General features: G+C 39.7%; 4 protein-coding genes across 4 annotated transcripts; 1 reads left to right on the forward strand and 3 right to left on the reverse strand.

Moving 5' to 3' along the window:
• Positions 1-470: 470 nt before the first annotated feature.
• On the reverse strand, positions 471-5,560 carry LOC307080319 (diacylglycerol O-acyltransferase 1-like; the record flags this gene model as incomplete). Its single annotated transcript, XM_079742985.1, has 17 exons — positions 471-653; positions 898-960; positions 1,105-1,192; positions 1,312-1,377; positions 1,469-1,578; positions 1,896-1,940; positions 2,047-2,088; positions 2,214-2,252; positions 2,475-2,578; positions 2,717-2,776; positions 2,869-2,955; positions 3,258-3,363; positions 3,471-3,523; positions 3,781-3,866; positions 4,536-4,576; positions 4,905-4,992; positions 5,418-5,560. 17 exons carry the CDS (start codon positions 5,558-5,560, stop codon positions 471-473), a joined length of 1,404 nt encoding a protein of 467 aa, XP_079599111.1.
• A 640-nt stretch (positions 5,561-6,200) lies between these two features.
• Positions 6,201-8,598, reverse strand: polr2c (RNA polymerase II subunit C). The gene is made up of 9 exons (XM_079743380.1): positions 8,434-8,598; positions 8,153-8,202; positions 8,000-8,068; positions 7,807-7,859; positions 7,540-7,668; positions 7,332-7,383; positions 7,024-7,192; positions 6,826-6,900; positions 6,201-6,632 (listed from the first exon to the last, which is right to left on the reverse strand). The coding sequence occupies exons 1-9, from the start codon at positions 8,517-8,519 to the stop codon at positions 6,488-6,490; spliced, it is 828 nt and encodes a 275-aa protein (XP_079599506.1). The 5' UTR covers positions 8,520-8,598; the 3' UTR covers positions 6,201-6,487.
• Positions 8,599-8,854: 256 nt separating this feature from the next.
• Positions 8,855-12,591, reverse strand: coq9 (coenzyme Q9 homolog). The gene is made up of 9 exons (XM_079744080.1): positions 12,485-12,591; positions 11,782-12,004; positions 11,150-11,285; positions 10,505-10,647; positions 10,322-10,406; positions 9,858-9,962; positions 9,401-9,556; positions 9,232-9,285; positions 8,855-9,147 (listed from the first exon to the last, which is right to left on the reverse strand). The coding sequence occupies exons 1-9, from the start codon at positions 12,540-12,542 to the stop codon at positions 9,112-9,114; spliced, it is 996 nt and encodes a 331-aa protein (XP_079600206.1). The 5' UTR covers positions 12,543-12,591; the 3' UTR covers positions 8,855-9,111.
• Positions 12,592-12,618: 27 nt separating this feature from the next.
• On the forward strand, positions 12,619-16,551 carry ciapin1 (cytokine induced apoptosis inhibitor 1). Its single transcript, XM_079744081.1, has 9 exons — positions 12,619-12,709; positions 13,208-13,370; positions 13,572-13,715; positions 13,952-14,031; positions 14,350-14,518; positions 14,647-14,723; positions 15,249-15,367; positions 15,634-15,715; positions 15,907-16,551. Exons 2-9 carry the CDS (start codon positions 13,217-13,219, stop codon positions 16,015-16,017), a joined length of 936 nt encoding a protein of 311 aa, XP_079600207.1. The 5' UTR covers positions 12,619-12,709; positions 13,208-13,216; the 3' UTR covers positions 16,018-16,551.
• Positions 16,552-16,746: the final 195 nt, after the last annotated feature.

Here is a 16,746-nt window from a genome sequence, read left to right on the forward strand (position 1 = left end):
ATACTTTGTAATACGTTATTACTATGGCAGTACAACACATGATGAAATATCCAACGTTAACATGCTTAACACATCCATGTTTGAACTTGTTTGACCAGGAGTACATTCCTGAAATGTCCTAATGATTATGTATGAGACTCGTTAGATGATTAAACAGAGCCCGATACGATCAGATGCAAACAAACAAAGCAGCAGCTTTACTTTCCATGTTTTACTTATACCTACAATTTTTCAAACAAACAACAACACGGTTAAACAACACGTCCCGCAGTTCAGTTTAACCTTTTTTTGCATCTTTATTGCCTTCAAGACTGCTCAGTACCTTCACCCTTATAGAATTGCCGCAAAAGTTGCTCAGTCTTGCTGTTTCTTGGTAAAAAAAAAACAAATATGAAAAAGAGGAAGACTTCAGGTCCGCACATCCACAGACAGAGACACATGATAATCAGGTTAGAGTCAGGATGGTGTTGTTACTGTCCAGACTGAGGATGATGATGTTGAGAGCTGCTGTTGGTGGTGATGACGAAGGCCAAGTAATGGTCGTGAAAGTACATGGTCACTGCCAGGGGAGGTCCCAGCAGCAGACACAACCACACCAGGCCATTGCCATAGTTCCCCGTGAAATATCGTCCGAGGAAAACAGTGACCAGAAGCTAGAAGTGGACACAATGCATAAATGGCTGATGCTGCGGGTGACCCCATGCCTTAAACATTCTAGTTATTTACCATACAAACCTCACTTTATCATTATTATTTTAAGAAATGTCATTTAAATATTAATTCAAATTCACAATCATATTTTCTTTGGGGACGTAGGCTTAATGTTCCTTTCTCATGGCATTTGCAAATCCATTTCCGCCACTCATATAAAAACAGAAAGCTATGTTGCTCTCTCACCTCAAATACCATCATGAGAAAGATCCACATTCGACAGCTGTGAAGAGGTAGGGCAATCACATACTGTAAAAAAAGAAGAAAGGAAAGGCACTTCAGCTATTCATTCCGTTTCCTGTTGCATATTTATACCCAATGAAAAAGTAACATGAAGATTCTAAGCAGGATGCTGTCAATTATGCGTGTGGAGCAGAAGAAGCAGGGATGTACCTCACAGAGAACGGCAGACAACAGGAAGACCAATAACTCTGCTTGCCAGGGGCATACATTTGCCTCCACCAGCCGTGTGTACATATGTCTTGATGCATAAGAAGAAACAACATTGTAATCAATATTGAATACATCCCCAAAAAAATATGCCTATTATAATAAATATAATTGAATGCTAGTTAAACAATAACCTAGTTTCCTGTGTACCTGTGGCCCCATTTCTGAAAGGGAATGTTCCAGTTCCTCCAGAGGGTTATCAGAGACGAAGCGTTCCTGTACAAATGACACTTGAGCCTTGATAATGTGCTACCTTACATGCTTAACAAAGATCCTGGAACAGTACACCGAGGGAATGCATACTGACCACCAGTCTCCATAGAAATGACGGTCCCCAAAGCGCAGGACCTCGGCACACAGGTTGAGGTAGGAATGACACAAGAAGAACAGCAGAAGCCACAGGAAATGGGTGGGTGCCTGTGGATTAGGAATTAGTGTGTCACTGCTGTCAGCATTTTGGATTTTATAGCTCACAGTATTTTCTTCAGTTTTGGTACATTTATTTTATTCTTTTTCTGATGTGGATTTCCCAACATGGTGCCTTTAAAACCACACATTTTTGGGTGTAGCCATAATGCATCATGCACCTTAATTATTATAAAAGTTGAATTTTTATTTGTTCTAACTGAAAAACTGATTGCTGATAAATACATACATATATGCAATTCCAAAACCCTTCCATATATACCATACAATAACTAATTGAAAAAATAATAACACTACAAAGTACTTACCACAAGTCCAACCAAGTGCTCTACTCTCATTGTAAAGTCCATGGTCTATGTATGATAAAAGATATGTTATTTAATTCAAAATGATATGATGTCATGAAAAAATACATACTATAACCAGCAACATAGTATAACAAGGTAAGTTATCACTTACAGAGAATGAATTTTCTGACCGCTGGAAGATGGGCTCAATCCACTATAAGAGAACAACACCATTCAGGCAGAGTTCAGGCCAAGTAAACACTGTACCCAGTGCTACCAGTAAGCAAATACAATACAATCATTCTCAATAATTGCCAATCAAGAATATAGACAGCCTACCTGCTGTACGATCCCAACCATGATCTGAATGAGAATCACCTGACGATATTGGGGCACATGCAAAAAATTACATGGTTATCCATTCCATTTTAAGAGTAGAATCATGGAGCAAATGATTATAATCAAAACCATATCTGCACCAATCCAGCAGTGTCTTTTTTTTATTTTATCAAGGATATGAGAAAATCCAACTCTATTCCCATGGTATATTTAGGATTTGCAGAAACAGAGTCGTCTGTAGTGGTTCTGGGCCTGGCTCACCATTTCCAGAAGCCTGTGCAGCAGATTGCTCATGCGAACCTTGGGACTACGGGGAAAGGCCCTCTGGTAGCAAAGAGTGGGGGCCAACAGAAAGTAGTAAAGGTCTGATGGATCAAGAGAATGTTATCAGAAAATATATTCTTATGCTCTCGCTCCACCTGGATGTAGAGAACAAGGTTCTCTGGCTTAGTTTTATGACCCTGCTGTTAATCAAGCATCATGTTGTAAGCAATCTGCTTCACCTTTGAAAGTAAGATGTTCATCGGCTGATTTTGGCGAGCATGATTCATTCTTCTCTTCTTCTGTAAGTGTGAATAAATGTCAATTGTTGAAGAGATGATGAAGTTTCAACAGAGCCTCTAGTAGTGAAGACTGCAGGTGTTAAATACATTACCCTGTCTGTACCATCGATTTGTTTCATGGTACGAATACAGCTTCAGGCAGAGCACAGTGTAGGACCACAGAGTGAAGAATGCACCTCCTAGTGGACAAAAAACAACAACTCACATGGGCATTGATTGATTGGCATGTGAATACCTTGTGAAAGTGGCAAAGAAACAGAGCATGAATATGTAGATAAAAATCAACACAAAAACACAAATATATCACATGAACATAAATAATAGCATAAGTTGACACAAAATACATTACATTTATAAAAAGAAAAAAAGGATGCATTGTCACGATTAATAAGGACGATAACAAGATTCACATTTTCTTTAACATATGTTGCTTGGCCAAACTAGTTTAAAGAACCATGTTAAATAAAAATATGATGTTTACCTGTTGATATTGTAGGGTGCAGCAGACTTGCAAGAGCAGAAACCATCATAAGTAGTCCGAGGTTTGCTAGATGTAAACAATGAGCATGGGTAGAGGACAATTTCCCCTGAAAAAATAGAATTGAAGGAATAAATGTTTTCTCTCAATACATGCAGTCTAAATAATATAGCTTTACAACCAGACGAAGGTGTGGAAGGTGACAAGTGTTGTCACCTTCTCTTGGGAATGTTCCAGAAGCAAAGCTGTTACAGCAAAAACGTTGGCAGCTGGAAGAAATAGGAAAATGAGAATCAGAGAATTCAGGTACTACCAGGAGGCAAAACTCACAGGTGCATCCATCTGCTTCTTTGTGTCTTTTAATAGCATTGGATATAATATATTCATCGCAATTTTTTTCAATGAATCAAAATGAGTTTGAAGATCTGTGTGGGGCTAAAAACATTTGTTAACATTTCTATTGTAACATTTTGGAGGACAAGAAAAAGGATATTGGTGTTGGATTGAGCGACCTTAACTGCCTCACCCAGGATAAGGTTGAAAGACGGCCAGTTGAGGTTATTTTCGGTCAGATGCTCCATTATCTTCTTCAAGTCTATCAAAAAGCCATGTCTGAAAAATAGGAGGGAAAATAATATTAAGCTTTTAAGCTGTATTTACATTTTTGTTTGTTGTTTGTGTGTGTGTGTGTGTGTGTGTGTGTGTGTGTGTGTGTGTGTGTGTGTGTGTGTGTGTGTGTGTGTGTGTGTGTGTAAGTGTATGTGTGTGTAGTGTGTAGGTGTGTATGTGTGTGTTTCTGTGAAGTGTGTTGTTGTTAATGCAGAAGGGAGTGTTGAGCGTTTTGAGAACTTCTAGTGTAGCATGAGCCTTGTCACCAGTCTAACATCAGCTTTTAAACAAGCCTTGCCTTATCATATTCCTAACATCTGACATAGCTATGGTAGACAGAGGTGGAAGAAAAGTGACTCTAGAATTAGACAGGTACTTAATACCAAACAACTGGAATTCCAGCCCCTAGCCAGCACCTCAGTGCTGATATTAGCCTAGAGAACATGTAGATCAGCTCGCTGTAAAGCGCATATTTTCCAAAGAGAGGAACCAAGCTGCTAGATAGGATAAGCTCAGTGTAAGCGTAGGCCATCTGGCAGTGTGGAGAGAGTATTGAAACGTTTACCCTTAAATGTCTGATCATTTCCTTTCACATTTGAAATCCGATTCTAATAAATGGTGCATTCAACAACAAAAACAACTCTGTGTGTGTGTGTGTGTGTGTGTACTCACTGTATAAAGTTTTCCAGAAACAAGTGAGCATGAGTCAACACCTGTAAATTAGAGAACAACGTTTTTAAACGACTCTGGAAGATGGGCTCAATCCACTATGAGAGAACAACACCATTCAGGCAGAGTAAACACTGTACAAAGTGTTACCAGCTAGCTAGTTATGCATTTAGGTAAGCAATTACAATACAATCATTCTCAATAATTGCCAACCAAGCATATAGACAGCCTACAGAGGAAGGTAAAAGAAAATGTTAGGAAGGTAAAAGGACAGTGAAAAGTTACAGTCTTCATCTTCTTAATGTTATATCAATAAATCCATTGCATAAATCATTAAGAGTAATTATTGAAAGGATGCGTCAAAATTGCCACCAGGAGGATAATGATCCAGTTGAGAATGCCTCTGTAAGCTGTGAAGCGGCTGTCAGAGCTCAGCAGGGAGTCGTGGAGGCGATGGCAGCTGGATAAGAAAACCACAGACCGTCAGTGGGATGTGTTAACAGAAACAACACTTTCCACGCTCATTGCCACAACACACGATACAATTCTTAATCAAGTGAATAAAGGAGAATAATTGAATAATTCAAGAAGACTACCACTGAATGATATATCTCGGCTACAATTGCAGTAGGGCTGGATATTGCCCATGGAACAAATAAGCATATGCCTTATTCAGCTACCATCAGTTTACAGTTAGTCAAATTGTGATTAACATGATTTGGATTATTATTGTCCTTATTATTGCTGATTGAATTTAATATTTAAATGTTATAAAGGTATGTCCTTCTCAAAACACGATACATAATCCAAACGCAACAGAAAAGGTGTAATTTCCTAAATTGTCACAACTCCCCAATGGCAGAACATTAGCAGGGAGAAACTTACCACAGCATGGCTTCATAAGGATGCTGTTGTTCTGGGGGGTTGGCATCAGGACCACAGGCATTTTGACTGAGACTTGCTATCTCTTCTTCGTCAGAAAAAGAAGTGCACACAGAAAGAAATCTCTTTCTGGCTGTATTAGCCATTTGTCGTTCTGATTAACGTTGCAGAACTAAACCAAAACTTATGGTTTAGAAGAGTGGACAGCCAAGATAACTCCCATATTCCTAAAAAGGAGATTTGTATGCAAAGCATTTTTTTTGGAGACAAAATACATGCAAATTACTTTATACTCTATTCATTACACAATAATTCATTATTTTGCTTTTTAACGCATTTGGGGTTTGTAATCCGATGACGTAAAATTTCGCTAACCTTGCAACTAGAAATGTCCGGACTAAGACAACACTTAACCGTGGGCCAATGTTTTGTTGAATGCAGAATAATGTAATCTGTAATAGAGGCCAATTTTTTTATCAAGCATCCCTTAATGGTATCGGGAGCTACCTTTTCTCTCCGCCTAGCATCACACCGGTCCAGGTTGGTACCACAGCAAAACGGCTCGTCCTAACTAGCGCTAGCCACCCGATAAAATAATTGCTTTCAATGCATATTCGCTCTCGTCTACTCCGCAGTTCACATGCGTATTTTCAAGGCTCTAATCAGGTGCACTTGTACGCCTCTATAAAAATGTTGCTTATTATTTGCTCTATTTATCAAATACTCTTTAGAAAGCTCTCCCTCAACTTAAGTACGATACAAATTACTCAAAAACGTATTATAAAACATGTTTAACTTCTTATTTTATTACAAAAAAAGCTCAAGAATGTACCATCCAAAAACCATCTTCCATGTTTGAAATACTAGCAAATATCTACCTAAAACAGCAGGCTAAAAGAAAACTGTACTGTGACTTATGTAGATTCATGAACATTATGAAGACACAGATTGCATTAATGAATGTCAAACATACGCAGAAGAACAATAACTTGATCAGCTTTTGTTTGATTAATTTCAATTGGGGGGAAACAAAGAACTCAAGTGGTGATCCTACAATGGTAGCCTATGCATGTTCAGTTGATGGTGAGGACATCACTCTGGATCTCGTGGCTCAACTGGGTCTGGAGGTCACTAAGCTTCTTCTTGAGCACTGCCAGTGCCGACATGACGATGGTCTCTGGTCGCAGGGAGCCGCATGACTCCACGTTGTAATAGAACCTGCCAGATCACACACACATTGAGAGATTCGTAGATACACGATTTGTATTCAGCATATACACCGAATACAGACTGCATCAAGTATGTTATGGGAAATTAGAAAAGTAAGTTGTTCTATATATATTTTTTAAAAACATTAAGGCAGAAAAATGGCCCCAACAACCACACACAGTAAGTAAACAAAGCCCCATACCGTTCTGGCTTTCCATTAGGTTCGTATGGGGCTTGCACCTCATCCTCTTCAATTTCTGAATATTCACTCTTTGGCCTAGGAAGAACACAACAAACATGGCAGCCAGGTTAGAGATCAATCATGTAGGTTCAAACACACAACCCTGCTGTATCATCTGACCCTTAACCCTCACAACCAGGGAAACAGAACAAAGCTTACCATTCTTCAGGTCGAGGGAACACTGTGTGCCGCAGTGCATTGTCTGGGTCGTACTCAAAGGACACCCCCGCCGTGGGGTTCCACTTGGCGTGCTCCTTGCCAAACCCTTTCTTGGCGTAGGCTCTGAGTCGTAGCTCCTGGCCCTTACGAAGCTTAACTAGAAGAATGTCTGTGCAGGGTGTGAGATTTAGGTGAAGCGATTATAAAAAACAGATACATTAACTTGAAAGTTCTTTGGAAACTGCAATGATAAGAAAATAACTGCAAAGATGTTGACCGCAAGAGGAAGGAAGGGGGGAGGGCCATACCGTCCTGTTCAACGTAGTCATTTGGGTCATTGTCTCTGCTCCTCGAGGTCACCTGAAAAGTTTCATTAGTTAGTGAAGTTAATAACAGAGTTCTCCACTTTCCAGGTTACATGAGAAATGGGCTCAAACCGATCAAATTAAGGGAGAGGCTATGCAGAAAGGCCAGGAAGTCAGGCCCTTCAGTGCACCATTAGTAAAAGGGACTCACTGGGATGACTCTGGGGTTGTTTGACAGGAGGTCCCGGGAGGTAACATGACGGGTCTGGTCCTCTGTGCATCGGACATCCAGCGTCAGCTCAACTGAACACTCGGGGCAAAAGTCATCGCAGGTGCAGTCCTACAGAATTTTTTACAACATTATTATCCTTTCTGTTTCTTGCAAATGTATCTGAATCATACATTTAAGATCAAGTGGCGGTGTAAGCCATTGTAAGTGGCTTGCAGTTTATCCAACAAACAGAATAGTAATACTTGCCCTGGAGTATTGCATTTTCTCCACAATGTCATCACTGGTGAGTGGAATAAGCCCTGAAAACACATGACATGTTGGTACACCGAAATTCAAAACATACAATATGTTGATATCAAATCAGGTCAGAATACGTAATGGTACCTTTCTAATAATACAGGCAGCCATAAGACAAGCAAAATCTCTTAAGAATACATACCGACTCTATGGGCAATGAACTCGTCATGAAGTACAGATGAATTGGCATCTATCTGTATCCAGTCGATAGCTGAAATAAATAATGTAGGTCAGGATTCTGAGCTAATTTCAAAGACAGTGTCATTAAATAACAAAATACTATGGGTTCCTTTACCTATCGTTGCAACCTCTGACATAAACACTCGCCGGATAGAATTCGCGACCCTGGGTGAAAAAGTGAAAACATGTGTCGTTTATAAAGGATAAAGTACGATACATATATGTTAAGTTACCTATTTAGCACGTTGACAAGTATTCAAGTGTATGTATAATGTTTATGAGTATATCAAGTGGCGATTAATATCAAGTAAAAACATTTGAGAGCACAATGATTCCAGTAGTAACGTTACCACCGGACTGCACAAGACTTATATGGACGTTTGGGTATATACTTACGCCAAATCAGTGTTCTCTATGACAAACTTCACATTTTCGTCAGACAATTCTGTGATTTTCACAGTTGGCTGGTTAGCATACGGCATATTTTCAGTTAAAATAGCTTGGGGATAAGATAAATCTGTACGAAACAAGAAGTCCTTTCAACACTACCGCTTCAGTAGGCTTGCAGGCCTAGCAAAACTATTTCCTGATCGCCGATTGGTCAGACGATGTATTCTTAGAGAGCGATTGGACGAAGGCAGAGGTGGGTGGCTTGATATTTATTTAGCATCCGGGTCAACATTTCTGTTATCGGATTTCAAAATAAAAGGTCTGCTATTTTAGTGCACTTTTTTTTGTTTACAATATTTAGGCACTTTCAAATAGATGGAGGTGACAATGAATGTATGATGTATGAAATACACATAAAGTGGTTTTGAACTACTGAATAGTTTATTGAGTTCCAGAATGAATCAACAGTATATAATACATATAATATTATACAAAACAGAATACAGCTTTCTGGGATGGAGAGATCAAGCACTGGCAGTTGAAATGTGCAGATTCTGCAACTGAAAATAAAACAATAATCATACACCTTTTTTTTTTACTAATTAATAAACATATTTTTGGGGGTAAACTGATAAGCCATATGTTTGAGTATGGTGAAACTTGGGTTGACAGGAGCCTTTAATATCATCTTCTCTGGTTCACTCCTGTTAGATTCTTCAGCTGTGGGAAAGGGAGTACACCATTTTCCCAATTAAATTAAAAGACACAAACCTCATCATAATTCACAGTAATAAAAATACTTACTGTAATTGCAGCTCCCATTAATCCCTGCACCACTGCTTCCCCTGTAGACTGCACCTATAGAGCATATTTCATTTTAGGGACAAAATCTAAAATATATAGTTACGATGAAATGCAGTTTTGATATTTAAGGGTTAGTTATTTAGCAGACTGGAATAGGATAACACTGTACCTGTTTGGCAGTGCCAGCCATGTTGACAACATCCTGAATGCGGTTGTCAAGGAAGGCCCAGGTATCCTGGTAGTCTGGGGAGGAGTCCTGAATCATCACCAACTCTGTAGTGTTATAGATGCCCGTTAGCGCTGCTCGTTTGGTGTACCAGTTCATCTGCAAAAAAATAAACACATAAATATCATGATTAAGGTGGCAATACGACAAAATAGGAAATTAATAGTCTAATAAGAATGTAATCTGAGGATTTTAAACAAGACTGAAGATCTAAATTGACCTGGGTGGTGGCAGGTCGGATCATTTGGGGATGGTGGGGAAAGGAGAAGAGGGGTATGAGGGCCCATAGTTATGAAGTGTCTCAACATTTATTTGAATTAGTTATGAGGGTTCTTATGACCTTTGAATGTTGATACCGTTTTAAGAGAGGTTGATAACTATGGGCCTGGGACCAACTCACGTCTGTGGAGCGATCTCCACCGTGGTACCAGATGTCGTCGATCAGGGAGGACAGGTGCTTCAGGCTGTCAGGGATGTTGTGTGGTAGGAGCAGGAGACTCATGGCCTAAAAGGACATTCCCAGTCATGGGATCAAACAGCCGGCAATACATTTTCAGAATATTCAGTGTTTCAAATGGACAGTATTATTTTTTTTAACTGAGATGCATGAAATTCCCCTACAATTTGCCTATTGATCACAAAAGAATATTTTGTCAGCAATAATCTGGTGGAATACTGAATCAATAATTGCATTAAACTCTCTAGCTTTAATTATACCTACAAACCACTTCCTAGACATATATGGATATTGGGTTTACCGTATTCAACACAGACACCTGGAATGTTTAATATCATATGTTTGATTTCATAAAGTAAAGTCCCATTCATATTAAGATGCCATGCGTTATCAATTTGACAACATACCTGAGGCCATGTTTCTATGTAGGGGATATGCATTCTCAATCTGGCCTCCACGGCATCCCTTAAGAACTCTGCAGTCTTCTTTTTTCTAAAACACAAAGTTGGCATGTAAAGAAATGTGTACTATTGGTTAGAAAACCGGAAAGCTATACTTGATAGCATTGTAAGCATGTAACGTGCACATACTCAGCCTGGCCCAGCTGGACCTGGTTATGCTGTTCAGCTAGGGTCTCGTTCAACTCTGTGTTGCACTGTGCAACGAAGTGCAGGACCAATTCTCCAGCCCCATTGTCAAACATACCAGTGGATGCGGAGGAGAGCCCAATGGTCTGAAACAGATGTAATAACAATAATTGAATATGTACATTTTGTATAAGTTCATTTAACTAATTTAATAAAAGTATATCGGGGGTGGGGGGCTTAACCATTGTGTTCACGAGACCTGTGATTCCAGCATTTCAGATGCAGCAGGAATCACGTGCTATTTTCGAAAGCTGTAAACTTAAAAAGCATCTGGCTGAATGGACTTGGACAGACTTCAACCATGACCAATAGTTAAAGACTAAAACTATAAATCTATCAAGGACAACCTCATCACGACTTCATAATTTTGGAATACCTACTGGCACCTTACAGGCAAGTGCAGGCCATCGTAGCTTCTTCTACATAAATTGAAAAGGAGAAGTGTAGGTGTGTGTGTGTGTGTGTGTGTGTGTGTGTGTGTGTGTGTGTGTGTGTGTGTGTGTGTTTTTGGTCGTCTGCAATTTAACCTCACAACTAGAAGCCACACTCCTACACACTGCACCTTTAAGAGGGCTTCCTTCAACATACCTCTGCACCAGCTGCAATGGCCTCCATTGACCACCCATATAGTGGGACAAACTCAAGTGCAGAAGTCAGGATGCGATTTTGAAGTTGTTCCTCCGTCTCATACTCTTCTTCCTGCTCCCCGCTCTGATCCTGGTAACTAAGCAACCAAGAACAACCAGCAGAGATTCAGCATATTTAAAGCAATGAGGAAAAATGTAATATAACTCTTTAGATAATATTTTAGCAATATGAGCACTGTAAACAACTTGGCAATGGAGTTTTGAATAAAAAGCTTGGCATTTTAATTCTATATCTTAAAATTAGCCAAGACTATGTAGGGGCAAAATGTTAACACTTACGACTATGAATATGGATAGGCCACTGACAAGTTTGTCTTAATATAAGGGTGAAAATAAATATATATTGCATGTATATCATGTCTTGCCTAATGGAAATAATGTCAACAATTATTTCGATTATAAAGTGAAAACTAAATGATAATGCCAATACATTTCCCACTAAATATTACAGTTGGAGTGCAGCAAAAAAACCTAAAGGTTATCTTATCTACAGTAGCATTCATTCTGAAACTGCTTTTGTGACTACCTTTTATTTCCAACTCATCCATACCATAAACACAGTTTGATGCTGACCTAGTGTTGGGCCTGTATCCTTCCTCTGCTGTCGCCGAAGCCTGCTGGAAAGCCTCAGTTGTGTCCTGCTCAGACTGGTAGTGAGCATGGCTGGATGCGGAAGAGGAGCTGGTTGGAGAGGTTTTGTCATCTTTTGATCTATCCTGCAGTCGAACAGCAGCGCAGTGGAATCCTTTTCTCAGGTTGGCACACTGGGGATGGGTCGTTTTTGGAGCAGCCAACACTTAAGTCAGAATAATGAATAATGCAATTAGATAATATACATGGATGGCAATGGAGGTTATTAAGACGAAAAATAGCAATATCCTATGATTCTATAAACTAGTTTTAAGAAGCACAGATTAAGAAAAAAGATCTCAGCGTAATTATCAGTATATAAACAACTGATTTACTTGGGAAGACAGAAACGCCCCCCACTTGCTAGAAGCAGTTTAATATTGAGCCAGTCAAAAACAGTTTCGAATGTCAATACGAAACAAGATTAAATCAATGATTCTGTCAGTTTGAATGAACATTATGGCCAACAAACTCGTGTTTTATTCTGCCCTTCATGATCACCTTTTCCTTAATGTCAAGTGACATTGGTTAGGTAAACAAACGACAAATGTTTTTCGGTTCGAACTACATGTGCAACTCAAAAATTAAATCGGTGAATAAATCAAGAGGAGATACTTCAGCTTAAAACAAAATGCTTGTATATTACCGCTGCCAAGGGCCCGGAATGCCCTTACACTCCGTAAACCTCGTACTAGCGCCGCCATATCCAGCTGCAGCGGACTGTTTAGAAAGGGTTGTGACGAATTTATTAAGCGACCCGTCGCATGTTGTGCACGTCATTGTTTTGAGCAATACAGACCACCGTCTATTCGCATGTCCGCCGCGATCTGAATTTATTTCATTTTATTCAGAAGTAAGGGACCTAATAAAGGTAAGAAAAGTTTTGAAGTCTGTATAACTCTATATACTATTCAGGTTGGAATCTGATGTGTTGTGTTATGTATTTTTGGAGTAAGTGGTTTTCTGCGTCATGCTGCTCGAGGTTTCTATGACTTTCACATATAACTACGCATTTGTTCTTTACAATACAGGGACTAAAATTAGATAATTTTCTATCAATTTATTTTTTCAAAGAACTCTCCTATAAACTGAAATGTTTACCAATTTCTAAAAACATCCACCATGTTATTTTTTTTTATTATTCTAGCTGTGGTTGTTCTGGGCTCTGTAGACCGAGTGCTGCATTGTGCAGAGTCATGGTTAGGTTGCGATCGTATTGCCGTACCTTACGTGTTGGTAATTTTACGTTTTATTCGTTTATTGATTAGATCTGTCTTAGAGGTCAAACTAATACCTTTACTATGAAATTTTTTGTCTAACTACTTCTGCCACCATATTTATTTAATTGAAGCTGATGTTTGTACTCTAGAAGCCTAGAATGGACCTTGGCATCAAGGCAGGAGACAAGGTGCTCCTTGTGTGGAATCAACCATCATCCCCTTTGGCCCTCAAAGAGCTGGCGGAGAGTGTGGGTGCAGTCATTGGAACCGATGGCAAAGTATCAGTTGAGAACATGGAAATGCTGTTATTATGTGAGTATTTCATTTTATATTATTACGCTATCATGTCAACTTTTATTTATTATTCACACATATCAGACAATTATGTTTAGTTATAATCTATCGTGTGACAGAAATATTTCCATTTGATAATGCAAATGAACAATCAATATCATGAAACTTCTCAGCTAGCTGATGGCTGAAAGCTTTAACTCTTGTCTTTCTTCCCTCCAGCCTCCCATAGACCTTCCTCCTATGACTGGGTCCTCTCCTGCCTTCTAACTGACAGCTTGTCTGTCCACAGCCCAGAAACGCTGGCGGAAATGGCCCGGGTTCTCAAGCCCGGCGGGAAGCTCATTATGGAGGAGGCGGTCACAGGTGAGCTCTACATAAGATCCACCCATCCTTCCCGAGGAAAGGAACTCTGAATCTGATTTATAAGTAGACATTGGATAGCGAACCCAGAACCTTTGGGCTCAAGGTCAAACACCCTATCCACTCAGTGTGCAGTGTCAGTCTGCAACCTACTGTATCTCTTTGTTTGTTTCTTTTTATTTGCCTGGCTCTGTTTCTCATTTTATCTTTACCGCAACTCCTCTTTCTGTCTGTAACAGGAACTAATGGGTACAGTGTGAGGACTGCTGAGAAACTGGCATCTGTCCTGAAGCTGTCAGGCTTGACGTCTGTTACAGAGGTCTGTGTCTGGAGTGTCAATCATAATTCTAGAACATTTTACACAAGAAACCCTTTTCCATGACTTCATAATCCAGGGAAATGGCTTGATATGCGATCAAGCTCCATAAGATATGAAAACCTTTTTCTCTATGGTTCAAGGAGAAGATTGATGTTTTTCCATGCTATCACTGTGTCGTGGCGGGACATGCAGCAATAGATACAGACGTAGATTTTGTGATTAAAAATTGGCCTTTGGGGTGCTATAACTATACATACTTTCACTGAGCAATGCCATGTGAGTGCCTAGTTATTCTTGAGCCTTCTGTTTGTTGTGCAGATGGGTAAAGCAGAGATGAGTCCAGACGCACTGAGCTCTCTCAGGGGCAGCACCGGCTACCAGGGGAACTCCCTGCTCAGGGCCCGCATGTCGGCCACCAAACCAGATTTTGAAGTGGGCTCGTCGAGCCAGCTCAAACTCTCTTTTGGGAAGAAGACGCCTAAGCCAGGTAGGTTTTAAATTTATACTTTCTGCGTTATTTCAGCTAATTTGTGTGCGTGTGTGTATGTGTGCTTTACTTCTGTATGGGGTATAAAATGTGACCGGGCTATTGGGTCAACTGTGTGGTTTTATTAGCAGAGAAACCGGCCCTCGATCCCAATGCTGCCAAAATGTGGACCCTCTCAGCCAATGACATGGACGATGAGGCTGTGGTAAGTAAACTGGATCTGCTCCAAAGTCTTCAAAAAACAAAGAAAAATGGTAACTCGTACAATTAACACATGCTGTAAAAAATACGAATGTATGTTTGTATATATATTTGACATATATATACACATGCCCTTTTATTTTTCTCAGTCAAACGATGGGCATGTGTCTATGAGACACATGCTGTATATAGGTCTGTGTCTATGGGACTCGTACTGTGTATACGTATGTGCCTAGCAGTGTACAAGAAGCCCTTCCAACCCTCAAAACAGCAATTATTCACAAAGATCTTCTAGATGTAGCTCTTAATTACATATACAATTTTACGAGCTTTAAAGATAATAGAGGACACACCCGTAAACTAGGGTTCTGAAGTTGCGGAGGAATGGTAAGGCCTGTTTGTGGGAAACAGGACATAACCCCCAACCTAAAGTCTTGCCTGGGGACGAGTGGGCGGGCTGTCCGCTGGGCCTTGGTCTGACTTCAGAGCGCTGGTTCTGGCTCCTGACCGAGCCTTTACTTGGGTTCAGGACTTGGTGGATTCTGACACTCTGCTGGATGAGGATGACCTAAAGAAACCAGAGCCCTCCTCCCTCCGAGCCACTTGTGGAGAGGGGGCTGTCAAAAAGAAGAAAGCCTGCAAAAACTGGTTAGAAAAACAACAACCTTAAATACTGCAAAACAACACATCCTTCCCCCCCTACAGTTTGATTTATGAGAATCATGATTTACCTAAGCTGTTATTACACAGTTCTCCCAGTTTCAAATTGACATTGAATAGCCCCAGTATGGTATTTTTTTTTTTTCCTGTAATATAACCTACCGTTTCCTCTTGAGAGCTACAGAGTTGAGCAGTAGCCAGCCATGCATTAATGAATATGTAGTTTAATTAAACATTTGTTTGTTCATGTGCAGCTCGTGCGGCTTGGCTGAGGAGTTGGCGGAGGACACCAAAGGAGTGCAGAAGGCCAGCCTACCAAAGTCTTCCTGTGGAAGTGTACGTAGATTTGAGTTAGAGCATTTAGCAGAGATGCTTTTTGTAAAATATCAACAAAACCAATACAGAACCTGGTGTTTATCAAACGATAGGCCGTTGTTGTAAATTTAAGGACTTGTCGTTTACCTGTGCCATGTTCAAAGTGTTTCTTTTGTAATCTCCATATTGACTTCTGATGTATTGTTTTTCAGTGTTACCTGGGTGATGCGTTCCGCTGTGCTAGCTGCCCATATATGGGTAAGCCAGCCTTCAAGCCAGGAGAGAAGATCGTGCTAGACAACAACACCCTGACCGATGCTTAAAGACACAGAACACGTAAACAAGAAAAAAAGACACATAAACAAGAAACACAGCTTGTTGCACCAAACCCATTTCTGACCTCTACGTTACATTCCGCCACTTGTTACATGAAAGCAATGTTGGTTTAGGGAGAAAATTATTGACATGGGTGGCTTTTGAATTGACGTATTGAAGTATTCTGTCATTTTCTCAATTCTAAGTTAATGACCAATGCTTAAAATCCAGTTCACTTACGCACCTACTCTGAATGTTAACTCAGTGTGGAGGTGCAAGGGTCTGGTAAATCACAATAGTACATCTGATCAGTCATGTGAACTGTTTGTTATTGAAGGATGTCAAGGTTTTCTAATTTAGTTGTTAGCATTTGTGCCACTTTAATAAAAAATCCTTTACAGATGCTGGCTCTAAATGAAGTTAGTTGAATCCAGGCAATCATTACATTAACGAGAGCACACAAATTTTAATTTTCAAGCTTCATGTATATTTGTCTGTATAGATGAAAATGTTGGCAAAATAATAAATGAACGTGATTTGAATGAGGTTTATTGTACTGTAAAGCAAACGATCTTTTCATAAATACTGTAAAATGTTACAAAAAAAGGTTGATTAATAATTCAACAATTGTTGAATTAATGTAGATACCGAACACCATGAGTAAAGATTACTAGACCATTAATTAAGATAATACTTATTATTTCATTAACTTATATTAAATGGTTCATTAATGTACT

The sequence above is a fragment of the Pollachius pollachius genome, assembly GCF_949987615.1.
Source record: "Pollachius pollachius genome assembly, chromosome: 9".
In the NCBI taxonomy this organism is placed as follows: Eukaryota; Metazoa; Chordata; class Actinopteri; order Gadiformes; family Gadidae; genus Pollachius; species Pollachius pollachius.